The 27,622-nt window shown below is 31.9% G+C and overlaps 3 protein-coding genes across 8 annotated transcripts; 1 reads left to right on the forward strand and 2 right to left on the reverse strand.

Annotated features, from left to right (window-relative positions):
- The first annotated feature begins 74 nt into the window (after window positions 1–74).
- Window positions 75–12,189, forward strand: LOC106787083 (dihydropyrimidinase). 5 transcript variants are annotated; one of them, XM_014749131.1, is made up of 12 exons: window positions 77–214; window positions 264–341; window positions 4,849–4,943; window positions 5,499–5,811; window positions 6,775–6,948; window positions 7,038–7,151; window positions 8,768–9,000; window positions 9,541–9,877; window positions 9,958–10,113; window positions 10,207–10,483; window positions 10,603–10,678; window positions 10,902–12,189. In XM_014749131.1, the coding sequence occupies exons 2-12, from the start codon at window positions 303–305 to the stop codon at window positions 10,942–10,944; spliced, it is 1,857 nt and encodes a 618-aa protein (XP_014604617.1). In that variant the 5' UTR covers window positions 77–214; window positions 264–302; the 3' UTR covers window positions 10,945–12,189. The 5 variants fall into 5 exon arrangements, with proteins under 5 accessions (XP_014604615.1, XP_014604617.1, XP_014604618.1 ...); XM_014749132.1 differs by having other exon boundaries at window positions 77–207; window positions 261–341; XM_014749130.1 differs by having other exon boundaries at window positions 77–207.
- Window positions 12,190–17,135: 4,946 nt separating this feature from the next.
- Window positions 17,136–26,048, reverse strand: LOC106787095 (epidermal growth factor receptor kinase substrate 8-like protein 1). Of its 2 annotated transcripts, none has more exons than XM_014749146.1 (6): window positions 25,758–26,048; window positions 19,988–20,062; window positions 19,665–19,903; window positions 19,246–19,582; window positions 17,959–19,175; window positions 17,136–17,871 (listed from the first exon to the last, which is right to left on the reverse strand). In XM_014749146.1, exons 2-6 carry the CDS (start codon window positions 20,031–20,033, stop codon window positions 17,734–17,736), a joined length of 1,977 nt encoding a protein of 658 aa, XP_014604632.1. In that variant the 5' UTR covers window positions 20,034–20,062; window positions 25,758–26,048; the 3' UTR covers window positions 17,136–17,733. The 2 variants fall into 2 exon arrangements, with proteins under 2 accessions (XP_014604632.1, XP_014604633.1); XM_014749147.1 differs by lacking the exon at window positions 25,758–26,048 and adding an exon at window positions 25,217–25,235.
- Window positions 26,049–26,381: 333 nt separating this feature from the next.
- Window positions 26,382–27,268, reverse strand: LOC106787053 (cytochrome b-c1 complex subunit 8). Its single transcript, XM_014749060.1, has 3 exons — window positions 27,162–27,268; window positions 26,817–26,982; window positions 26,382–26,633 (listed from the first exon to the last, which is right to left on the reverse strand). Exons 2-3 carry the CDS (start codon window positions 26,968–26,970, stop codon window positions 26,539–26,541), a joined length of 249 nt encoding a protein of 82 aa, XP_014604546.1. The 5' UTR covers window positions 26,971–26,982; window positions 27,162–27,268; the 3' UTR covers window positions 26,382–26,538.
- Between the last annotated feature and the right edge of the window lie 354 nt (window positions 27,269–27,622).

Genomic DNA, 27,622 nt, shown 5'->3' on the forward strand with positions numbered 1-27,622 from the left:
AACGTCACGGTTTTGCAGGTCACGTGATGGTGGGAGGGAAAGTAGCGGGGGAACCGGTTGAAGAGCGCACGTTAAGTGCGTCGTCTACTGTTCCGCAGTCGTATTTCTGACTAGTGTTGGGAAACTGTGTATCTTTCTAATCTTTAACTTTTTCAACTGACTCTGTGGTGATAGAAAATTTTTTTCTTTCACGTTTATAATAACAAAGTAAAAAGTAACTAAATAATCTTTCTCTCTTAGCATTTCTAATACATTAAAAGAAGAACACGTTTTTCTCAGATACCAAAACCGCAGTTAATAAGATGAGCACGCCGGTGAAGAAGGTGCCCATCCACCTGCAGGTTAGTAAAAGAAAAAAGGACAGAAAGAAAAAGGAGGGAACTTGGCAACTTCTTAGAATCCTTCATCTTTCTTTTTTTTTTCTTCTTTTTTTCTTTGACGGTGTGAGGGAGAGAGACGGCGCTATCTATCTTTGAAATCGTCTCGCTTCGATTATTTATTCTAATTTCTTCATACGCGTTATGTTATTGTTTTTACCGGCTTGAACGATAGCCTAAATCATTATTCATTTTAATCGATTAAGTTTGTATTCAAATTGTATATGTAATTTAATTCTTTCGTTTGATTAGATCGTTAACCATACCTTTTTGATAATGAAAATTTAAGAAACGACGGTAAAATTAATAACATTACGTTATCGTTGATTAATTCTTCTCGATTATTTCTTTTTGATTTCGTATTACTAATCGACTTAATTTGAATGTAATTATACTCCTTAGTATACATATAATTAACATATTTATCAGTTAAAAAACACGAATTCAATGTTGTCCAGTCTCCTATCCTAACGATCCTTTCCTTCAAAAAATCATCAATTAATATATTGAAAAAAGAAAAAATGAAAAATACGGTTAGCTTTGTTAGGCAAAAAAAAAAGAAAAACATGGTCATTTTTGTCGCATCGCTACGGCAATTGGAAGGTTGGTGGCTTATTGATCGGAGTATCTTGGTGCTCGCGCCAGTCTCTATCTCGTGGAAGGAAGCAGACACCATAAGTGTAAAAGAAAATAGAAGGAGGGGTTGGTGAGGGAAAGGAGAAGAAGGAGAAGGAGGAGGAGGGAGAGGACGACGATCGTATAATAATATAACGGGAGATCCTAATCCACGATAAATTTTCCCTACTTTTTTTTTCCACGTTGGAAACTCTGCAAAGTTCATTGACATCGTATCATTTATTATTTCTTTTTTATAATAAATAAACACTCCCTCTTCTTATCCTCTTTAGAATTCAATCTTTACGAGTTACGTCAATTCAAATTATAATAAAATTCACGAGTGTCATGCAAATATATATATACATGCATGTAAAATTGTCTTGAGTTCAAAGTGTAGCTATCTGATTTGATTTTCCGTACGCGTACGTTTCTACCCCATGTGTATTACGGGAAGGGGTTAAACGTAAGGAGCAATTGTGTGGGTGGATTTTCCATGGGCCTGGAAAATTATACGGCACTGGGATGTGCTTCTCTAACACCGAGAACACCGACCAGAGCTCTGCTGTGCGCAAATCAATAGTTCGTCGACACTGCTTCGACCTAAAGTCGGAAAAACGCGTCGGTTTCTGATTATATAGCTACCTGGTATACATGCATATACATATATATATATTAAAGACGTGCGTGCCAGTAAATGACGTTATGCCTACCTTCGTATAAATTACTTATCCTATTCTAAATTTTTTTAAACATTGTGTGAGTAGGACAAACATAGTATTGAAAATAAAAATTTATTTCTAAATAAACCAAATATTGTCATTTACGTATTCATGTAAATATTACATTCAATTATTATTAAAATTTTTAATCGCGCGCGCGTATTTCATTGTTACAATTGTTTTTCTTTGCTGTTTGAAATTTCTCTAACAAAAATCAATATCGTTGAGATTTTCTTGAAAAATTGTAGAAAGTACTTCTGATAGATCGAACGTTATTCAGAAAATATAAATAGATATTTAAAGTAGCAAATTGGGAACCCAGGTGTGACCCGTGTCTGCTGTTTCCGGACTTTATTTTATTTAGCATAACGAAACTAGACCAACCACAATGAATGTTTGGCATCTTACGACCCATTTACATATTTACACGCGTGAATGAGGAAAATATAACTTATAAAGGAGTCTCATTTGAATTAGTCCTTTGTTAATGTCAAGGGATTCTTACCATCGCAATGCGTGTTGCATTTTTTAAGTGGAAAAATATGGCACACGTGTTGTGTGCAACTATTTTGCAGCAACGGAAAGACCATGCATATGTATTTTCTTTGAAAACAAAAGTCGAGTAATATGCTTACATCTTGGATACATTTTGCACAATCATTTTGCAACGTTTCAAGTGTTTACTTGTAACGTTTCGTAATATTTACTCGTAATTCGTCCCTCAAGATAGAATCAGGACAAACATTTATGCACGCGGACCACTTCGTTAGTTAGCTCTTACCAAGCAAGTTTGTAAGATTCTTCATTAATGGTAGTAGAGCCTAGTTCTCTCGATCGGATTGGAACGTGGAAAGAGAATCCAAGTTGTAAAGGAAAATTTCAGTTCTTCACAGAGAGAGAGCCGTTAGTTACTTTTCTTGACCTTAATTAACATGATACGTGGATTTATATATGGATAGAGATACATGTAGGTGTGCACAATGTCAGGAAAACGATTAATATGCTTGATTCTCATAAAACATAAAATCAGTCTGATCGAGAACTGGTTGTATCATTTAAATTAAAGCTGTGGTAATAAAAAAGATAAAAAGAAGGATATATAGATCGAGAACAGTTCACACAGTTAGCAAACGTTTAGGTGGATCTAAATACGTAATCCAATTCGCGCAAAGTATTTTTATCTCCGTGATGTGGTACGATCCGACACGATGAAACTAGATTCGTGATTCGATCATGACAGCAATTTATTTGCGATAACAGGCATGTTATCGTGTTCCGAAGAGGAACACGCAAAGGCTGCACATATAATCATCGATCTCGAGTTAGAAAAGGTATTTATTCCAATGAAAATGAAAGAAACGAAATTGCATTTGATTTGTTATACCAGCATCTAAATGGTTCGATTATGGCTTTCAATCTGTTTTACCAATGTGTTCAGTGGACAAAGCCCACGGACTCGGCCGTGTCAGCCTTTTTCAGTCTTTTTTCTCTTTTTTTTTTTTTCTCTTCGAAGGGTTCGCCAAGGATGATGCCTGCTGTTGCTGTTGCTGCTATGTCTATGTGTCTACTACGTAGGCATGTATTTTAAGCTCGGAGTTAGCTGAAAATATCGTAAGAAACGATCTCTCTGACTCATGGAACGCATATGTTTTTTAATGAGCGAGAAAGCTTTTCGAAGATGACAGGAAAAATCTGGGCAAAAGTTCATGTTGAACGACAATCATTGGAGAAAGCAAGTAAGCGTATTCCAAAGAGGAAATGGTTTGCCATATAATTAGAAATCGTTTCAAAATCGTATCGAGGATTTCACTTGTGAGAGGAAAGGTCGAGACGAAGGAACAATGTCAAAAGAGAGGAAAGAAGAGTTGGTCTGGAAAAGGGACATCAAAGAACAAAAGGTTCTAACCTGCTAGCACTTTTAAAAGCCCCCCTAAAGGGACGAAAACAGTTGTTTCGAAGAGATTGTCCTTTTTCAGCACCTTCCCTCTTCTTCTTTCCACCCAACCATCATCCTCTGCCTTATTCTGTTCTTCCTCCCCCTTTCATCTTCCCCGGTTGAACCACTATGATGGTACTCGGTGAAAAAAAGTCCCTTCAAAAGAACAAAGTCGTCTGGGTTGTTTTCTCTTTGCGTGTGTTCCACCACTTTTGCCATTATTCTCCCTTTCTATTTAACCCCGTCTGCAATCAACCCTAAATCGTAAAAGTATTTATTTCTTATTCATATATCTAAATTCTAAAGATAATCTTCGATAAACATCATTCAATGTCGGTCTTCTTTGTGTTGCTACTTTTTCACATTTTTTGGAAATTTTCGAGAAAGTAGGATTATCCTTTATATCTAATTGCAAGATTAAAGTTATTTATTGTTCGTAAGAATCATTTTTATCTTGAACGAGCATTAATCCTTATTTATTTAGTAGACAAATATTTCCTGAAGGTTGTAACATCAATATGAATTATAAAACACCCCAGATTTTTTTTCAATACATTTATCTTATTGTTAATTAACAAATAACATTTCAGATACGATCAGTTAACTCAATTACATACAATTTAATAGTTATATTTGTCTGTCAATTCAAAATTATTTCTATGCTCGATTATCAATCTGTTTATCACTTGGAAATCTCGAGAAATATAGGTTCACCTTTTTTAAGATACCAAGGAAGATAAGAATAGGTAAAAACAAGTTAGTTCAACGCTTATCGAATGCTTTTTTCCTCTAAGCATGCGTGTACGCCCTTATAATTTGGTATTGGCCGGAAGTGCGTGTTGCGTGCGCGCGTTTACCCTCCTACTCTCATAGAAACACATATACATATGCATACATAGGACACCGATTGATATACCCTGCCATAATACTTTATATCTATAGTAATGCGCGCATACTAATCGACGCAACCGGACGTGCTCGAAACAGCCAGCAAACGAATATCAAGGACGGGGGCGCAACCATATCTCGTCTATATATGTATACGTGAATTTGTATTAAATATGTCGTAAGAGTATAATCGCGAATTCTGAATTTTGTTTGTTTCCCCCCCCCCCTTATATCTGGAATTTTCTTTCTATCATTTTTTATTTTAATTTTGTACATTTTGATCTAATTGTTTTATCCATTTTTGTTTCAGAGCGCGCAGAATCGGTTATTGATCAAGAATGGTAAAGTTGTCAACGAGGATGGCATCATCGATAGTGACGTTTACATCGAGGATGGCATTATCAGGTGAAACATTTTTATTTAGAATAAAAAAAAGTAATTATTTGTTTCTTTCTCTTACAATTATTGTATATAAAGAAAAATGATCTAATTTAAACAGTGTGCGATATACTTATAGAAAGAAAAAGATGTAACGTTTAAATGACATAATATTATAGAAGATAAAATCGGCACTTGGGAAAAGTTTACTCGTTGCGATTTATTTGACGTAATATTTGCGCGATAAAAAATTCAACGATACGATAAGGTAGTTTCCTTTATTATCAAAGGATAAATAGAACACGAGCAAACGCATATAATGCAATTGTCGTGTTAAACCAATACGATTTGTCAGGCTCGAGAATGTGACTTATCTCATAAAATAGTCATATAGTCTAGAAATTGCGATATTAGATAAGCAGATAATTCCGAATCGTCGTTTTAATCTTTATAGTATCATAAATTCGATAATTTAACTGACAAGATTATTTTTGTAGCGGCTTATTTAAGAATGATCAAAAAGATAACAAAAATTATGGAATAGTTTGGAATAGAAAAGAAATAGTTTTGTGGTTCCCACAGGCAAATGGGTCGCAATCTTATTATACCGGGTGGTACAAGAACTATCGATGCTCGGGGAAAATTCGTGATGCCAGGTGGCATAGATCCGCATACACATTTTGAATTGGAATTAATGGGTGCCAAAACGGTAGATGATTTTTATCAAGGCACCAAAGCGGCTGTCGCCGGTGGTACGACGATGATTATCGATTTTGCCTTTCCTCAAAAGGACGAAACTATTCTTGAAGCTTACGAAAGATACAGACAGACTGCGGATGAGAAGGTTTGCTGTGATTATGCTCTTCACGTTGCTGTTACATCCTGGAGTCCAAAAGTAAGTAATATTTATTTTTTTTTTTAAATATATTATAATATATTCATTAATTATATATATATATATATGTATATATATAATATTTTATTTAGGTTTATTCTTCTTACGTAAGAATATAAAATATTGTACACAAATTTCTCCTGATATAGGATATAATCGCTGATAAAGAATTATCCATTGTCGGCTTTCAGGGTCATTTTTTACTGGTTGCAATGAAATATTAGTTTTTTCCTATCTTAAGAGTATTTTCAATGTATTAAGATAGGCTGGTTATACGATTCGCGAGGTCATTGTGTCAAGTCCGATACGGCTTATACTCATCCCGTTTAGTCAGTTAAAATAAGATTATTCCTTTAACATAAGACACATCCTTTTTTAGAAAATAATCTTTCTTTTTCTCTTTATTTTATCTCATTCGACCTCTTTACTTTTCCTCTTACGTAATGTTTGCTAAATTTATTTGATTTATCATTTATAAATATTCTTATATTAAAGTAATGAAAAAGAAAAGGGTTTGACATATTTATATTTGTTTATATTTAAATTCTAAGATAGTACGAGTGCATCAACTCGGAATATTTACGGATAAAGATAACTGAAGAAGTTTAATCAGGTATATCTTCCAATCCGGTGATTGCAAGTCTCTGCTAGTCTCTAGTAGTCTCGACTCGTAACCGTAACTTCGATCGTTAACTGAATACTAAAATGTAAGATGAGGAAATCGCATAAGTTGCGATCGGATGAATGGAATTCATTACTACTCCTTATTTGGATCGTATTTGTCTTCACTTTTATAGATCCAAGAATGATCTAAAATGATCTCCTAGATTATCTGATTCTTTTGATCTCGAGATTCTTTACTTGATCCTAATTATTTTCACTTTTATGGATCTTAGAATGATCTAGAACGATCAGCAATAATTAATCGTCATTTTTTATAATTGCTTTGTTTTTCTTTTTCAGGTCAAAGAAGAAATGACTTTGCTGACAAGAGAACACGGTGTTAACAGTTTTAAAATGTTCATGACTTATTCTTTCATGTTGAGAGATGTTGATTTAATTGAAACGTTCAAAGCTTGTAAAGAATTAGGAGCATTGGCTATGGTTCATGCTGAAAATGGCGACATTATTGCCGAGGTAGATAACTTGGGAATTATAAATTATGATAAAACTATGATAATTAATTAAAGGAAAAAACAATTATTATTTTTTGGTATTTATTTTAGAACACTAAGAAATTATTAGCTGCTGGAGTAACTGGACCAGAAGGTCACGAAATGTCACGACCTGAAGAAGTAGAAGCGGAAGCGGTGACCAGAGCTTGCACGATAGCAAGCCAGGTATGCTAAAGTTCTAAGCCAAGCCTCACGATGCATTGGTACTTCCTCGTGCCATTAGCTCGTCTATTTAATCGTATTAGTTTACTCTTGTCAAAGAATTTTTATTTGATTTTATTTTCTTGCTCGTCGTATTTTCTTTTCATTGCTTTTTATGTATCTTATTTATCTCTTGCACGTATCGCATTTCCTATGTAACGTAAGAGTCTTGCACTTATATATATGCACGTATTATAAGTAAACGTAATCGTAAGTAGATAAAAGTAATTTTTACGTCCTTCTTTCTATTATGTTAACATTTAAAGTATCGCTTATATTTGCGCAATTATTTTTCATTGTTTTATTTGCGTTGGGTGCGAGTAAAAATAAACAAGAAATACATCAATATTTATGTTATATAAAAGCAACGAAAAAAGAAAAGAAAAAGCAATGTCATTTATATATATATATATATATATTTCCTTTTTTTTATTTTTACATATGTACGGATGTACTAGTATATTAAAGATTAGAAACGCAAGCTAGGAGGAGTAACTTTTTGCACGCCTAGGTGAATTGTCCGCTGTACGTAGTGCATGTGATGAGTCGTAGCGGCGCAGAAGCCGTGGAAGCTGCACGCAAACGCGGTGTTTGCGTCTTTGGTGAGACCTTGGCAGCTGCTGTCGGTACCGATGGTACCAACTACACGCATAAATGTTGGAGGCATGCAGCCGGACACGTCTTAAGTCCACCACTTAGGCCAGACCCGAATACACCTTTTGTACTTTTAAATTATTTGACAAGGTGAGTCGCGAAGCCATTCGGTAAAATTGATTTCACGGTGACCTTGACATACGATGAACGGCTTCCGAAGAGAACAATTTTATGTAGAACAATTATCTCGACCTATTTTTCTAATACTTTTCCTATTCCAACTAATCCTTTGCGTGTTATCTCTTACTTAAATACAACCGATAGTTATCTATATCTTTCTCTCTTTCTTTACACAAAATTAACTTTTAACATCCGAGAAAGTTAGCTTTTAGTTAAATAGGCCAATCACCGTTATCTAGGCTTTCCTACAGACGTTTCAAATCTCATAAAACTCGTTTCTTACTCGTTATGTTTTGCGTGCGGGGCCAAAATGTATATTTAGAAGTTTCCTTACTTCGAACTTTACCTTCGAAATTTGTTGAGCATGCTCCTCACTGAAATTTCTCGGCCAATAGCTAATTTTAATTTTACTTGTGTGTTCCATTTCGTTGACATTATTGGAATGATGATTAGTTAGATTATATAATCGGTATTATCATGTATTACGTATTCACTGATCACAGAAATAGACAAAAGTAATGCATTTACGTATTTATTTGTTTATGCACTTATTATCCAACTTTTGGTACATTTTATTTTAACTTTGATGTGTAGATAAATGCTTTTTTATTGCTTAATTATTATTATTGTTGTCATTATTATTATTATTATTATTATTATTATTATTATTATTATTATTATTATTATTATTATTATTATTATTATTATTATTATTATTATTATTATTATTTGATGGAATAGACGTCAGTTAGAAGAAAAATATAATGATAATTTCAATGTGAGAGACACATCAATATCGCGTTTAGGTGAATAGTCCGCTGTATATCTCAGCGGTGTCAAGCAAGTCTGCTGCCGATGTTGTGTCTGCGAAAAAAAGCGATGGTGTCATCGTATTTGGAGAAACTCTAGCAAGTAATGTTGGTATCGATGGTATCGAACAATACGGAAAAGATATTGAAAAAGCAAGACGTTTTGTAACTAGTCCACCTCTAAGGCCAGATTCGACTACACCTGCATATCTAATCGAACATTTGGTTCAGTAAGTAAAAAAAGATTAGATCTTTCTCTCTCTCTATATATATATATCTCTTTCTCTCTTGAAGTAGTAATTTTCTTTTCTCTCATACGTTTTCTTCACATGAATTTCTAAGTGACACTAATAAAAAATGTGTTACGTGTGTCTGTTTCTATGCAAGATACAGTTAGTACTAGACTATGATACATTGTCTGACCAACTGATCTTCATTTTCATTGATGCAGCGTGGGAAGTTGCACATATCACGTTATATACTTAATTAAGCGATTACTACACAAGTATTTTTATTGTTTTATTATGTCTCTATGTTTACATTGTTATAATTATGTATTTACTCAATTAACTCGTTCATCACATTTATGTAGACAATTAATTTTTTATTGACGAATATATTACATTTTTTTTAATTTTATTTTAAGTGAAAACTTTTAGCCGAGTCTGATGTCAAGGTAACCGATAGTATACAATCGCTATATTTATACATTTCTATGTAATATATTGTGTAATTTGGATATTTGAATTAATTTTTACGAATTTGATTAGGGGCGGTCTTCAATTGACTGGCAGCGATAATTGTACTTTCAATGCCGAACAAAAAGCATTGGGTAAAGATGATTTTTCGAAAATACCTAATGGAGTTAATGGGGTCGAAGATAGAATGTCTGTACTATGGGAAAAAGGAGTACATGCAGGAATTATGGATCCAATGAGATTCGTTGCAGTTACCAGTACAAACGCAGCTAAAATATTTAATATTTATCCTAGAAAAGGAGTAATTGCTGTAGGTTCCGACGCTGATATCGTTGTTTGGGATCCTAACAGGAAACGTACGATTTCTGCCGAGACTCATGTCCAAGCTGTTGATTTTAATATTTTTGAGGTAAAGTTTCTTAATGCACATCAACATTTCAATCCATATATTTGCATTATTTAATTCCTTTTTATTCGACTTTGAAATAGGGTATGGAAGTTCATGGTGTACCTGAATACGTTATTGTAAACGGCCGTGTATGCGTAGACGAATGCGAATTAAAGGCTGTTCATGGTTTTGGAAAGTACGTAGAAACGCCGACGTTCTGTAATTATGTATATGACATGATAGAAGAACGTGAGAAGGTATATATATTGTTTGTAAATAAGTTAGAAAGCAAGATATCGATGTATGTACTACATGATACGATACATAATGTACATTGATATTTATTTCAGAGACCTAGAGGTGTACCACGGACGGAAGCAGAAGCTAAGAAGTATGCTGATGAGGATGCCGCTATTGCTAAGGCTAGGGAAGCAGCAAAAGCAGCAGCTGCTGCAGCCGCCTTGCATAATAATCAAACGAACGGTACTTATGAAAGTCCGAAACCGAAATTATCGTCGATTGATTGCATACCCACTTTACCTGACTCTGCAATTATGACACCATCGTCGAAAGGTCCCCGACTGGAAGGACAAAGAAATTTACAAGATTCTACATTCTCTATCAGCGGTAAAATTAATAACTTTTGTATTCTTCATTCTAGGATTTATTATATTAAAATAAGATACGGTTTTCTGTCTAATATTTATTAGTAATTACAGATATGAAGTGTATTTTTATTTTTACAGAGGACGTCGAAGAGGCACGAAGAGCTTGCATTCGTGTTAACAATCCACCCGGTGGACGTAGTGCGGGAGGTTTTTGGTAATTTTGTAAAAAAAAGTTAAGCACACAGAATTGCTTTTGGCGGATAGAAATGATCAAAGAGACAGTCAAAATGTCCCTTTTTTTTCCTTCTCCTATCACATATTATTTCTTTTTTCATATACATACTACATTAATTACCAAGCCTGCTTTTATAGGTTTTGCTAATCACCAAATATTAAGCTAAGTTTAGTTGATTTCATTGGTGTTCTCATCGATTAAGGTCTGTTCCATCTAAGGAGGATTTGGAGGCCCCTATCCAGTAGGTTGTATACTACTTGTATTCATTCATTCGCACACGTATATATATATCTACCTTTCTATCTATCTATCTATCTATCTCTATCTATCTATCTCTATCTATCTACCTTTCCATTTCTCGCTTCATTATCTCGCTTTTCTAATCGCTTCATTGTCAAGCTCCATTGTCATTCCATTATCGCTCCGTCGTCTTTTCATCGTCGCTTCTCACATTTTGGCCTTGGATTTTCTTTCTATTATTTTCTTATCATTTCTTTCTTTTCCCATTATGTTTCAAACATTGGAATATGATCAATAATTCGTGTGAGCAGAATGACTTATACTTTAAATCATTCTAATAGATAGATACCGTGATGCAATTGACGTAAAAGATATGCGATAATTTAGTCAAACTTTTTCGGTTTCCAAGGTCAACTTTGAAGCTCTACTTATATTCTTATTATTTATTAAATAGATTACAGGAAACATTTTTTTAATGGTTCTTATTGTTCTCTCTCTTTTTCTCTTACTTATTGCTATAATACATAATTTTATATCTAACGTTTAGATGTAATATTATGCGCCGCTGCTTAGTCAATTTCGTTTAGAGTCATTATTGCGTTTTCCTCAGGATAGAAAACAAGATATGGAACGATCGAACGTAATTATATTTCTAACATATTATTTTTAGTTATATTACTGACAAGATACTTTATGTCATCTATGACATATCGAGTAAACTTCCGCTTTTACCCATGACAACTGCATATATATTTCGTGTACTTTAAAACAAACAAAAAAGATTTCTTTTTGCGTAGATTTTTCATCTTCAAACAAACAAAAAAATGAAATGTTTTTCCATGAACGTTAAACTTTTCACTCCCTTAAAAATGTGACAAAAGAAGGTGACGTTGTTTAGCATATTACGACCTCATACAACCCTCGTACACTTAAGTTTACAGAAATTTACAAAAGAGACATTTTCCTTTGTTGCGATATCAAACGTATATACACTTGCATTATAATTTGTATGTGTGTATGTATGTATATGTATGCAAAAATCAATAACGTTGGAGTTGTAAATGTCTCACATACAACATTCACAAGTGTTTAATGATTGATTGGTTTTTATGAAGAGAATTTAATAATATGATTGTTTGTTTTATATTCGAAATTTATGTTATAGTTGTAATGTTATGTCTTATAATAATATTTGAGCATAAGTACAATTTATTGCAGCCTTAATAAAATATTATGTAAATATTAAAAAAACACAAAGAAAAAAAACAAAAAAGAAAGAATAAGTCAGTTTTATATATATAGTTTACATTAATATTATTAATAATTAATAACAAGGTGCATGTGTGATTTGTTTAAATCGTATTCGATGGTTTCTCGATTATTAACCAAGATTTCAAAATGAAGCCTGTAATTTGTTAAAATTTTAACATCACTTTCAGGATGTATCAGGATATATTTCGCAATTAACTGATAGAAATATAGTTTTTATTTGTTAAATGTTAATGTAAATCTTGGAACTTTCATGATTAATATATACACACATTATAAAGAAAAGTATATATAGATATATAAATTCTTCTATTTGAAGCTTATACAACGGTGGCAGCTGCTGTGTACGAATAACTCAAACAATGAAATTTATTATTATTTAAAATAAATTTCATAATTGTGAGCTATGAAAGCTATGCATTACGCACAAACAATGTTTTTACATCAAATGATTAAAATATTTCAAATATGTCCTTTTCGTAAAATGAACAATTTACAAATACGTGCAATTATTACATATATATATATATATATAAATTAAAAAGTTTAAAGAGAAACAATATAACGATTGAAAAAAAGGCATATTAGCAAAACAATAATCTTTTAAATATAATTTTTCTTACGTATCATTTTCCGGTTACTTCATTGTATAAATTTTAAAGGTTGATAATATCACATTCCAGCTTGTCAATTATTTTCTTTCTTTTTTTTCCTGCATACTCTTCTACGATAAATTAGAATGAAATAAATCACATCGTGATTAGAATATAAATTTTCTTCTAGAAAAAAAAGTTATTCTAGAATAACTCTTGAAAGTATTTTCATTTTGAAACATTAGAAATGGTAGTACTGATCCGTAATAATAATACTAATTATTATTATTATTGATAATAATAACTCTGATCCCAATAATGATAAACATTATATATAATAATTGTCATATTTATATATATAAAAGAAAAACCAATGTTATCTCTAATGAAAAACGTGTGAGACATTCACGAATGACCAATTCATAGCATTGTATCATCGAGAAGCTGTTATCTATCATCATCTCTCACTCTATTAATAGAATCGTAAATGGAAACTTGTGTATCGATTTTTTAGATTGATTACCAGTTTTCTAGACAAATTTTATACAACATTTTTACGAACTTTTAGGATATTCATAAAATTGAAATTTAAAACGAACAAATAATAGTATCTAACTTCTTCCAAAACAAAAAAAAGAAATTATTCGAAGAACACTTTATAGGCCTTTTACATGGATCATGGCATACGTTTAAAAATGCATTGTTTATTTCATTCATGTAGTATAATTTAAAAGGAGAACAAGAACAGAAAATAAGATCAATTGCATTTAAATTAAAAATTATTTTTTTATGTATACAATTGTATTTTTCAACGATTCGATTAACAGGAAGAAACAATTGGTGTTTCTTCTTGATCGATTAACATTACAATATTATTGTTATTATTATTTTTATTATTATAATGTTAATTTAGATTGTAAATTGACGCACAATTGACGTACGTAAAATACGCTGAAATCTTTACTGCTTTTGTTTTTATTCAACGCCGCTAAATATGCTTCGTATGGAAGCAATATATTATAAATATAGCCGATACTAATAATAATAATAATAACTTGGTGATGTGTTCGAAAAGAGCTTTGCTAAGAATTGAAAATTCTATACAACATTATTATTATTATTATTATTATTATTATTATTATTATTATTATTATTATTATTATTATTAAACTCATCGATGTGTTCACGTGATGTGATCCCGACCGGAGAAGTATTGAGAAAAATTCTGTGTAATATATCGAAATATATATATAATTCTAAAGTTATATATAAGAATTGATATATGCACAGACGGATATCTATTTATGTCTGTTATTAATTAATGTATAATGATAGCTTCAAAATAAACATAACGCGATATTAATAACGAAGTATTTAATTTGAAACAATTAAAAAATTCGTGAGACTGATACAGTCGATTTAAAATCTTGTCTTCGTACATAGTATATATATGACATATTTTTAAATATTTTATATCATTTTTCTCATTTTGTTTTTTGACTAAATTACTATAGGCATTTATTTAACATTATTATAATTTAATATCGTTAATTTTTTAAGTTACGATTAGTCCGTTCTAAATACAATTTATTTAACATTAAAAAGTAAATATTAATTTTGAGTAGGAAATTTTTTTTTATCGATCTATTTTACAAGAGATGATAAGTATATTTAATGAACACTTCTTATTTTAAGTATTTTTCTTCAATGAAATTATGAAGTACTTAGAGCATCTATTACTTAAGTTACATATTTTTATTAAAATCACAGCTTCTTGAACTTCATAATTTTGTTAAGAATTAAAAATAGTTACAACTATTTTTAAGCGTCAATTATCGCGTATATACATATTTCTATATATGTATAAACACTTATATTTAATCGTCTCTTTTACGTTTCATTTATTCTGCCCTTTGTCCGAATTTTCTCGAAAATTTGTTTTAATTCCGATGCCCTTGTCGTTTCATACTAATAAAGAATTGGAAATATTAGAACCAAAAGAAAAAGAAAAAAAAGAATATAAAAAAAATTATTTGTTAAGTTTTACTATTAACGTGTTAACGTTAAACTTACCCCACATTCGTTGCGCGACAAGATAAGCTGTTGTTCCAACTTTCCACCTTCATCAGGGCCGAAATATTGTTCTAATTGTCGTTTAGTTAGATTAAATATTTCAGCACCGGTCATATCTCTTAATTGTTTACAAACTCTGTTAAATCAACGATGAGTTAAGTCTTTTGTTAATATTTTTTTATTTCTCATCATTAGTTATACTTACTTATCTGAAAATCCTTTAGTTGTCAACCAAGATTGAACTTCGCGGGGAGTTGAATACTGATGTAAAACTGTAGTTTGCATTTCAACAATATTTGGAGTAAATTTCTTTTCTCTAAACATGTTTAATACATATTTAAGTTCCTCGTGAACTTGATCTTGATTACTTTTACCTTAAATTATATATGAATAATAATTATAATGTAGAATTATATCGTAACGTCTCGACTCGAAACTCACCAGGGAAGAATTTATTTTTATTTAATTCTGATTTGTTGGAACTCGTCGATGTAGTTGATTTTTGAGTCTGTAAAACTGGAGAAGGTTGAGGTGGAGGTGTTAAGACTGGTAGGGGCGGTGGTGGTGGTGGTGTTGCTGCTCCTGCTGTTGCTGTTGCTGGTGTTGGTGCTTGTGCTGGTGGTACTGGTGCATTTGATACTTTTTTCAATGTATTTTTTACAGCTGGCACTTCTAATGGTCGAATAAGAATTACAGGACCACTTTTTTTTTTCAACGTTGTAACTTTTCCTGATGTGTTACTGGATACGTCGTTGTTGTTTTTTGTATTTGAAACTTCATTAGTTGTAGTCACATTCTCTAAATTAATTGATTATCTTCAATTGTTTGTGTTAAACCATATTATATTTTTCTTTGGACGTTTATCAAATACGAAAGCAAGCATAAAATATAATTTTAATTTATTCTATAAATATTGTATATATGCAATACAATTATACATTAACATTTTACAAACATTAAAGTCTCATTTAATTCACTATTGATAAAAGCACTTAAACAAATAAACAATTGTTCTTATCCTTATATTAATATTTGATCCCACAAAAAACACTCGTCAATTTATATAGGAAATGGACAGTACAATAACATTTAGGCAAATCAATATTGTAAACGTATATATTTGTTCATAAAGTGATGTACATTAATTACAGTGCAATGAAATACTGGACGGATCTCATTCCCAAACCTTGAACACAACATTTATTGGAATATATTTCGACAATAATTACGAAATGAATAAGCTAATTAATTGCAAAGACAAATTTATTTTTCTTAACTTGTAATATCAAGAAACATGTTCAAAAAAATGTATTACAGTATATCCTAACGTAATTTACTGAATGAAAAGATAAATTTTATTGATAATCAATACATTATTTCATTCTATCATATTGTTTTCTATTTTTTTTTTAAATCGATGCGTAATTTGTACTAGCTCCTTTACACAAAGACATACAGATAAATGAGACAACACGTTAAAGCACAAATTCCAAATCTATTATTAATCGTAAATATTTTTGAATTAATTGTAAGCCAAACGTAAAGTATTTTATCTTTTTAATATTCTTACAAAATGATTATTTCATTCGTGTATTTAGTCTAAAGACTTCATAAACCGCAGTAATTTCTTTTTTATTCTTGGTAAATGTATCCATAAATGCACAGACAAACAGAATAATAACTCATTTAATTATTAAGGACACAATGTAGATATAAATGAGAGCCGGTCGTTAAATATCTTATAGACTCTAGCTTACATTACAATATTTTCATTCTAAAAATCTATGTGCAAATTATTTTATTTTGCTAAAGTAAATTTGGTTAGTCGAGATTCTTTGTACGTACTTCGTACATAAATTATTTTATTGAGGTATTAAAAAAAAAATAAAAAAAAAAGAAGGTATAACCATACATAGTCAACGCGCGAAAGTAACGCATTTTTCTATTAATTGTTAAATAATAATATCTACTTCTAATGTACACTGACTTATTTAAAAAAAAATCATTTCATATATTTAAAGATAAATTAAATGGTTAGAGTTGATTAAATTAAATTGTATTAATTTGGAAAACATTGTTCAACTATTATTTTGGTGATATATCCCAAGTAATTAATTGAATCTAATTAAAGAACAATTTTTTAAATCTTCTACAATGAAATTTATTATTATATACAGGGTGTTATTACTTTATCAAACTTTGAGAATAATATTTTTTTATTATAATATATCATAATAAAAATTAATAAGAGATTTTAGGTAATGAAATAAATACGCAAGCAAAATGATCCAATTTAAGTTAGGCAAATATCTTTCAGTAATTAATGAATAATATAAACATAAAAATAAAACCAATAGACGGTTATCTACGAGATATAAACGGTGAGATAAAAAAGAAAATCTTGTCACATTATCCAGGGCTATTATTAAAAGCCAAATCACCCTGTGCTCGTAGCGATAACGATTTTAATTGTTCAGTCTAGACGTTACTCGCGCTTACACATTTTATTATTAATATTATATTAATATTATATATATACAGTGATATTAAATAAAATAATATATCAAATATTATGTGAGAGACGGATGCATTACTGTATTATTCCATTTTTAAAGAACTCATTATAAAGAGAGAAATAATAGCGAGTTGCAATAAACTTAACACCGATCATTTGTAATTAGATAATTTTCTTATGGTTTAAAGAAACGTTGAAAAAAAAAAAGAAAGAAAGAAAGAGGTAGAGAAAGAGAAAAAAAAGACAAAGAAATCTTAATGCAAGACACATAAATGTCCACGTAATCGAAAGCAAAGCGTATCGAGGACAATTTGTTCAAAACGACGACAATAATAACGACGTTATTAAAAATAACGAAATTCACCTTTTTTCCCGAGACGTTCTTTTCTAACCCAATCCGCGGGTGCTGGTGGTGGGATCGCATGGGTTCGATGAGCTGCTTCTGGTCCAGGACTAGTACTGGTTCTTTCAATTTCAGAATCCTACAAATTAATGGAAATTCATTGTTTCGTATGAAACAATAAATGAAATTAAAGTGATGAAAATATAGGTAAAGATTTATTTCTCACTTCGTAACTATAACCGTGTCCTTGTCTAGGATATCGACTTGTATATAACGGATTATTAAATACATCGTTGTCGGCAGGTTGTGATGCATTGTGAGGCGTAACAATAGTATGTGGAACGTGAGCTACTTGACCCCTAGAATTTCTCGCTTTCCACCATTTCCTACTGTCATCAAGTATTTCCAGATATTCGCCCCTGACAACCGTCAGTTCTTTATCATTGTTAGCTGTTCTGGGATAAGTAACGTGAACGATTTTAGCATTTCTAGCTACAAGCTCGTCCAACCAAACTTCTTGAGCTCTTTCAATAGCAGCACCTCTGGGTGCCCTTTCAATCGAATCTACCGATATGTCACTGTGAGCTCTGGTTTGATCGATGTTTCTATCTTCTCTCGCATAAAGTTCCGAGGTTGGTCCATAATTTCTATCAAAGTATTCGGTACCAGCTCGTTCTTCTCTGGTATCGTATTCGAGATACTCGCTACTGTAATGTGACTCGTCTACATCTCGATGATTATAATAAGGATCATTCTGTTGTTCAGGAAGTTCATCCCTTTTTTGTTTATCAGCGTTCAGAAGAGAAGCTAGGTGATCGTGATCTCGATCTTCAGGTATGGGATATTCCGGTGACCAACCATCCGTGAAGATTGGATGATAAGGTGGCACGTGTCCTTTCCATTGATCGCGAGGAATAAGCCATGTATCGCCAAGGGAATGCCAGAGTTCAGTTTCCTTGCTGGTAACGCAATTGATTAACAAATTGACTGCTTCTCTGGTCAATAAGGGTGACACAACCTTACTTGGTAAATTCGTATCATAATTCGTATCGTGAGATGCATCTACGGTCAAAGCGAGCGGCGTGAAAAGGAAGTGTACCAATTCTGGAGCATTAGGATCGTGAATGCGTGCTTTTAATTTAGCTAACAAGTTGAAAGAATGTTTAAATTTTTGAAAGATATCGATAAACTCCATCTCTGGTGGTGGCTTTGCTCTCATAGTTAACATTCCATCTCCTAGATTTCTTTTCTTCGATTTTCTGTTACGTCGTCGACGTTCCAATTCTTTCGAAGCTGCCGCGGCATATTGCAAACGTGCGATAAACTTTTCAATGTCGTCGAAACAATGGTTCAATATCGTTACGTCTCGTTCATATTTTTCTGACGACGTTGAGGACACCTCGTCGTTGTTTTCTTCGCGAGATATATCATTCTGGCCATCGGCTGTAAGATCAAAAAATCATATAATAATAATCGTTATTCTTTGTTAAAGAATGTCACGTGATATATTCACCATTGGCTGCATTGAACGCAGACACCTGTTCGCGTACATTAACGCCATTCAATGGTGGTTCAGGTGGTGGTAACGCAGGTGGTGGTGGTATCTGACCTCTTGGACCCCTAGGTGAACCACCTGGTACAAGTTTCCCCATTTGAAGCATTTTCAAATCTTCTACCAAGTCTTGAGCAGATACACTCTGACACTGAAATATATGCATTTCTGCTCTTTGAGAGCCGCTATCGTCAGCAACCGAAAATACCAAAATGTTATTGTACATCTCCATTGGATCTCTCGAAGTAAATGCGGTTGGTTCTTGGATCAAAGAAGCTGGAAATCGTTCCATCACGGCCTTTTTCAAACATAAATACAATCGATCAATATTTATATTTATATTACTGTTATCAATTTCAATAGAATGTGTATCAATATACCCCAGTTTCGTTGTCCATGATAAGAACCCAATTTCTTTCCAAACGAAGCTGCATCTTTTGGCTCCATATACCATTACTTTTTTCTAATTGCAAAAGACGTCTCATGCCATCAGCAGGATAAACAATACCTATCTCTTTCGTCACTGTAAACGTTGCTAAATGTTCCATCATGTAGGTAGGTGGTTCGGTACTACTGCCACGGCCACCGGAAGTACTCGATGGTCCGCTCGAGCCTCCATCTTTGGTAAAGAACAAATTTTAATATTTTATTTAATAATTTATCAATATTCATTCTTGGTGCGTGTGTTTAACTATTTGTATACCTTTGTTATAAACTGCTGGACTATGGCTGCTGTTATAGTATGGCATATTGGAAGTTCAGACACGATCAACCTTGCCTGAAACATCGAATCGTAAAATAGAATATAACGATAATAGAAATGATATGATGAAAGTAATTGATTATATATATTGTTATCAAACGTCGAAATAACGATTCGATATCTCGATGATGGTCGATACTTGAACGGTATGTCTGTTAGCTGTATCCGGCTAGCATCGGGTCATGGGACCCATACTTGGTATCGCATGAAAGTCAGCATGTAACCAAAGTGAAATTCCAATGAGCCTAATTCGTTCGTTAGGCATGTATTGAATTTCTTTCACGGGTGTGTATGTCGTCGATTTGAACTTTCAAAATTATTTAGAGAGTAATAATAATCATTTGGAACGTTTCGATTTATGATTACGATTTATGGGTCATTCGAAATTATTGAAAACTTATTTAAAGCTTACTTTAATAATTTCACAATTTATGGTTCATTCAAGATGGCTGAAAACTTATTCAGAGTAATATATACTAATCGTTTTGTACAGTTGAATTTATGGTTCATTTAAAATCCCATTTAAGAACAATAGTCACATCTCTATTATACTTTACGACTTAATTATCTACTTGCTTTACCAATGTCATTTATAGAATACGAAAATAGAAAAGAAACTTAAAGATTTCGAGATTCTCTTATCTGTCTTGATTGTAAATTAAAGTGCTTTGATAATATCTTTTTCTGTCGTGTCGATATAAAAGTAAATAATTTGACGGCACGTAACATTGTCAATCGCATATCAGGAATTAATGCTTGAATCATACATCAGGCACATGCACGATACAAATACACACGTGCATTCCAAATAGATGGTTAGATACATCGTATATATAATTACACACTTACATAGACGAGGAAATAAAAGTTTTGTTATATGGTAGAACGGATACAATTCTTGTGAGTACTTGTATATACATAAGAACACATATCTGTAAAAATATTGCGTATTAAGACAATGACCGTCATAGGGCAAGTTCTTCTTTCTAAGCAAATGCTTTCACTGCTGCGTGGCTCGTAGCAGTAATGTTGCAATTTACTAGCGAAAGATAAGGTGCCGTGGGAAACCTTAGAACGTTGGAAGACATTGTTAAATCCCAAGTATATCGAGTGACCCTTTTATACGATATCACTTCGACCATTACCCAGCTCTCCTCACTTTTTCCCCATCGAAAAAAACAACTACTATAATTACAACTACGAATTGACACTAAAAAATGTCTTCTTATATTTGTAAATAATCATTTTGATGATTCTAAGCGAGTAAAGAGAAGGGAGAAGCTAGGATGTTGAGTGGGATCCGTGTATCAACTATAAAAGACGAGTGAAACAAGTTTCTAACGTGAATTGATCTCGCGCGTTAGAGATTCCTTCTCGAATTCCAAATACCTATTTTCTGATTCAACATAGTCACATATATTACAGCTATATACATTATTTTCTAAGTAATCATTTTACAGAAAAAGTATACATTTGTCAAATATCCAAGCGGACGAGTCGGATTACGGCGCGGCGTGACTATTTCGGAGACTTCGATGCAAGCATAGGCGAGATTTTTTTCCAACGGATTTACCGGCCGTGTCGTTATAAAGAAAAAAAAAAAGGAAATTATGCTAATTACTACTTCCTGCTTGACGAACAAGAAGGAAAAATAAAAATAAAAAAAATGATGGAATCGAAACTTAAAGTGTTCAACAAACGTCGTGAAATCTCTCGACGACAGAGACAACAACAAGAATCTTCGATAGAAGAAGCCAAGTAATCTTTTCTATATGCAGGCACACCTCAAACAGAAAAATTTACTAACGGAATGCGTGTCGAAGAGAGCGGGGTATAAGCACGGCCTTGAACGTACTTGACATAAACACCGCGTTCGACGTTCTATTTCCGAGAGAACAAATTTAGTCTAAACTTTTTACTTTACGTGGAGTCATCGAATAGGAAATTGTTTCCATCGTGCCGGTCAATTTCATTCGAGAATTCGCGAAAATGAAATTGTATATCGATACGAATTCATTTAATGGTTTTCCGTGATTTATTCTAACCAAAACATTCATACAAATGGGGTAGAAGTTAATAAATTATCGCGCTCATTTTCATTTTGTTTGAAAAACAAAAACATAACGTTTAAATCGCGACACATAAAGAGCATTAATTTTTTTCCGCTCAAGTAACCGTTTAATTAAACAGATGCAAGATGTGCAACATAAGGGCATTGACTGAACTGCCCGTAGACGTGAAGAAATTTATGCGGAAGTTTCGTGTTTTTCATTTATCCTACAACCGTTACTCGTTACTCGTAACATGGTCGCGCAGATATAACTACTGAGGGTTATCTATTATTATGTTGCTGTATTTAGCTGCATGACAATTACATTTTATACAAATTAAATTGTTTTTGTTTTTTTTTTGTTTTTTTCAACAACTATTTATAGATCGTTTAGTAGTACACGTTAATTAAATGACGAAGAAATGATTGTGTATCTGTTATGTAAATACTTTTTATTGCATAATTGATTGTATTTTATTCATAATTTTGACTTTTTAATAATTCGATTAATCGATTATACAAAAAATAGTAAGAAAATTCTAACGCAGGTGGCGACAGGTAGAAAAACCTGATTCAAACGAGTTTGAAATGCATACCTAACAAAATTGAAATAAGAAAGTTTAGATCTTGAAAAAGATTCGATCGAAAGTAAACAACAGAAATCTAACATAAGTAGAAGTTAGCGTGTTCCTCGTGGTTGGACGCATGTATGGATACGACACGAGCACACACACGTGAAGGCGCGCTCGCATACTCGTACATAATGAAGGAAGAAAAATAAAAAAGAAGTGGAAAGAAAGTTAGCAATGTACCTCTCGCATACCTTCCAATTCGTGTTGCAGAGTGTTGAACAAGTTTTCCAGTGAATGGACCGAACGAATGCACTCCACACGATTAATAACTATAATGATTGATAATTATTTAAAAGTAAATCTTAAATATAGTTGCAACCATCTACCAACGTAATTTTTGATATTTATTGTCACCATCCAAAAGGATTCAAAAATAATTTATGATCGTTTTAGAAAAATTGTATGGAAAAGAAAGAGAAATGAAAAATGATCGTTGGAGAAAACTTTAGGCCCTCACGATTAATAACTATAATTATCGATAGTTATTCAAAAGTAAATTTTAAATATAGTTTAAGCCATTCCTCAAATCTCATTTTTAATATTTATTTTCACCATCTAGGGGAGAATTCAAAGATAATTTATGATCGTTTTAGAAAAACTTCATGAAAGAGAAAGAAAAATGAAAAATGATCGTTGCAGGGGGGCTCTAAGGCCCGAAGCAACAATAAATAATAGAAGTTTGTATTGTTCGTTTTGAGATACGTAAGTGTTCTTACATAGAAGAGAGAACGAGTGCGCGCGCATAAAATCGAGAAGATGCGTTATTTAACGGCGTAGGAAACTGCCTAAGGTCATCGAGTGTCACGTCGTGTGTCATCATGCTAAGGGATTTGCACTGCCTTAGAGAAAGAAGTAAAAAAAAGACAGAAAAAAAGACAACTGCGTGCCCGTATAACTAGTATACAGGAGTATGGTAGAGAGAGATAAATAGAGAGAGATAGATATATATATAGCATATAATACGTCATACGGGCTCTATATGACACTCTTAAGCCGGAGGCAAGGAAAAAATAAATAATTATGATTATATTATCGATAGATTTTTTGTTTTCTACTTCCACGTCTTCTTACTATTTTATATTATTTTTATACTAATCTATAAGTTCGATAATTGCTCAATGAAATACTTGAAATCCGCCATTTTGGTGCTCGATTTTGTAACAGATTTTTTATTTTTTTAGTCTATTTCGTTTTAATGATGACGTCATGCTGCAAAGATTTACAATATTATTATTACTGAAGGATTTTTTTTCTCTAAATCGAGTTGATAATGTGATTATACAAGACAAAATTGTGTGTGTGTGTTTATGAACTTTCGAAAGAATCTTCTCGATGAGTATTTTATTATAAAACATTTTCATCATTGCGAGTATCTTCGATCTATGTCATAGTGACTGCAATGACACGCGTAGGTCTACTTACAATTAGATGTTAGTGGGCGCGTATTACAGGTGTCCTTAATAATATTAATTATTAGAAATAATAATTGCATTAAGTAAAAAAAGAAGCAATACGCATAAACATTTAATTGTAATTTAAATAAAGAAAATCATTTTTGTTTTTTTCAAAACTTTGGTTTTTGTTCTCTTTACAATAGAACGTAGAAATCGGTAAAATTGTGTTACAACTAACACAGAGAAATCGTCGACCGTATCTTTTAACAGATAAGAATTTTTACATTCGAGTATCGAGTGTAAAAGCATTACAATTTGATACGTGTATGTGTGCATGTGTTTGCGTCTGTGAGAAAGAGAAAGAGAAAAAATAATGATTGTTATAAAACTAAAGGTGGTTTAGCGCTAGATATAAATGTATCAATAATTGTCGAATTAAATATCATCGTAAAGTAATCGTTTGACGAGTAATAAGGAGGAGAAGCGAACGAATTAGTTTTTATATTTCATTGAAAATAATTAATCGGATAAAATCGATAAAAAATATATAAGGAACATAATGATAAAAGATTTACAGAAAGGAACGATTGATCGATCGTATTAAAAACTAGTGAGTCATCCTGCAGTGATAATGATATCGAGATAACAATGCGAATTGTTTTCCGAAACGCAGCATATTTCAATCTGTTTAGTCTTATATATTTAATTATAAGAAAAAAACATTAACAGTAATACACGAAGAATAAAATAAGCATGAAAACCACGTACGAGAAATGTTCTATATCCGGATGTATTGTTGCAATACAGATACACATCATACATGCAATTATGCATACATCCAATTTATTCATTTTTCTAATTATTTATTGTTTTTTCTTTTTTATATGTAAAGTAATATATTCCTATACTCGGCGACAGGAAGAAAAATTATCCCCTCCAATCGGTAAAAAATTAATCTATTAGAATGAACTTATGAATACATACGTTAGCAATCTGCACTCCCTATTGGTTTTTCATTTTAAGTGGAAATAAAAGATGGATGATAAAAAAAAATTATACACTAATGTCCACACACGTGATTTAAATTACTTACTATTGTAGCTGTGAATACACAAAGAAAAATATATAAGTATGTTAAATCGAGAAAGAGAGAAGGAGAGAAGGAGAGAAAAGAAAGGAAATTATTTGGTTTAGGTTTTCATTGGAAAATTATGAAGAAGGAGTCTTAAGTGAAGACCGGAGAGCAACAGGTGTGCCTCTGAAAGAATACTAATTGGAATACCAATTGGAATTCCGTAAAGGAAGGTATTCAGGATTGCACTGAATTCCGTTATGGCGTTAGAGTGATATTCTTTAGAAGGAAACCTTGACACAGCTTGATTGCTTTTATTTAGGCGTGTTCTTTCACGGAAATGATATGAATGTATAGGATAGTATAGGTAGTGTAGAGTATTGCCGTAAACTTCCAAGCAACTGTAGGTGTCGCGAGCCGATGACGATAGATGTACTGTGAGCGAAGGAACGAAAGGAAAGGAAATGAAACACGGATGGCTGCCGAAACAAAAGCAACTTAAATATTTGAAATATTATTTATCTGAAGATATTATCGTATTACTATTACTAATTAGACTTACCTAGTTTTGATTAAGAATAGTTTTTTCTATCCACACACACCTCACCCTCACATACACAAACGAAGAAACCTTTATCAAAGGAATGAACACCTACGACCCGACCATGCTCGACTGAAAATTTCTCACGACTACTTTTAATCCTTCTATCTTCTCTACTTCGCGGTTTACCTGCTCTTCTCACCTCCCTACCTCATCTACCAAGGTGCGATCTTTGATACACCGATTTCTATTGGCTCATTCCTTGATCCCTACTACGTCACGATCGATTCTTTTAACAGGATCGTAATATCTTTGGATCCATATTTTTATTAATAGTCTTTAATATTATTTTTCTTCTTCATTATTCTAATTTTTATATATTGTATTTAAAATATAATCTGTTTCTTCTTCTTCTCGTCCTATTATAACTTGTGATTTGAAATTATATTGAAAAAAATTTGTTAACATCGGGCCCGGACAATTCAGTGTTCGTCAATGGCCTATTTCTTCTTTTGGCACCATCTCGCGGCTGCAGACTAAATTACAAGTTCCTTTTTTACTAACAATAGAAAATATGGACAAATTTATATAAATCTAAAGGACTCAAAGATATTAATTATTAAATTGGATAATATACAAAACTATTAACATGATAATGGATTTATATTCACAATTTAAATAAGAATTAGTTAATTTATTGAACTATACGCTCATGGAACTTTCATCTAATCATTGTACAAATTATAACAACTTTGATGAGAATTTATACTACTTATCAATTTGAATTTAACTTATAAGTAATTTAAACGTCATCCTTGTACAGGTCAGGATTTTTACGGCTTAGTTTATGATCCAACTCTTTGGCCCATAAGTATATCATATAGTTAAGGCCTAATGCTGAAAAAGAAAATTTTTAATAATATAAAGATAATATATTATTCTCTCTTATTGTACTGAATGTTACTTTGATTATATTTTTTTATCAGTTTTTAATTATTTCTTATGATATCTAATTATTAATCATATTAATCTTATTAAACAATAATGTATCATCTAGTATATAGAGATAAGTTAACGTACTTGGTGCATAATAGAATACACTGCTTCGGAAACGTCTGATGATATTTGGAATACCCTCAGATATCACACCCTTAAAAGCCTTCTGTTCGTGAGGACTGAGACGGAAATAAACGATCCCTCTTAATTTGTACAAATTTCCAAAATCCAAACCCATTTTGAAGAATGTCTGAAGAAAAAATTAAAATGAACAATTTACCATAACCAAATAATTATGATATAATATTATACGTTTATTTCATATGAAATTTGTTATTTATTTGATACATATGTGTTATATCGTGATTATATATTTTGTTAAAACATTTAATAACTTAAAAATCATTTTAGTATTACATAAATACTTACCTGATGAAACTACTAGCGAAGCACAGGACTGCACTATCTCAATATACTATTGACTTCACTCTAATCGACTTTTTGGATTCGAGAAGCACTATATTCAAATCAAGTTAGGGTTTCAAATTTGTATGATTTCTAATTGTAAATATAATATGAAGAAACGCTATATATTCGCATATGTTATTTATTTTACATTAATAAATGTTTATTAATCAATTTTGTGATATTTTAGGATAAACATTTAATTTATTAAAATATCTAATACCATAATACAGTAGAAAGTTTAGAACGAGCCAACTTCAAGGGAATATTTCTTTGAACCAATAGAAAAAAACAAAAAACAAAATCAGCCAATGTTATATTGTCATAGTTATCATTGATCCAATTACAATCGACGAGTACTTTCCGAAGCACATTGAGCAATAAGAAGCTTGGCAAGAAAACACGATCGACCGGGTTTTGTCCAA

Source organism: Polistes canadensis, unplaced genomic scaffold (genome assembly GCF_001313835.1).
Source record: "Polistes canadensis isolate GaletaPanama2010 unplaced genomic scaffold, ASM131383v1 scaffold_91, whole genome shotgun sequence".
Classification (NCBI taxonomy): domain Eukaryota; kingdom Metazoa; phylum Arthropoda; class Insecta; order Hymenoptera; family Vespidae; genus Polistes; species Polistes canadensis.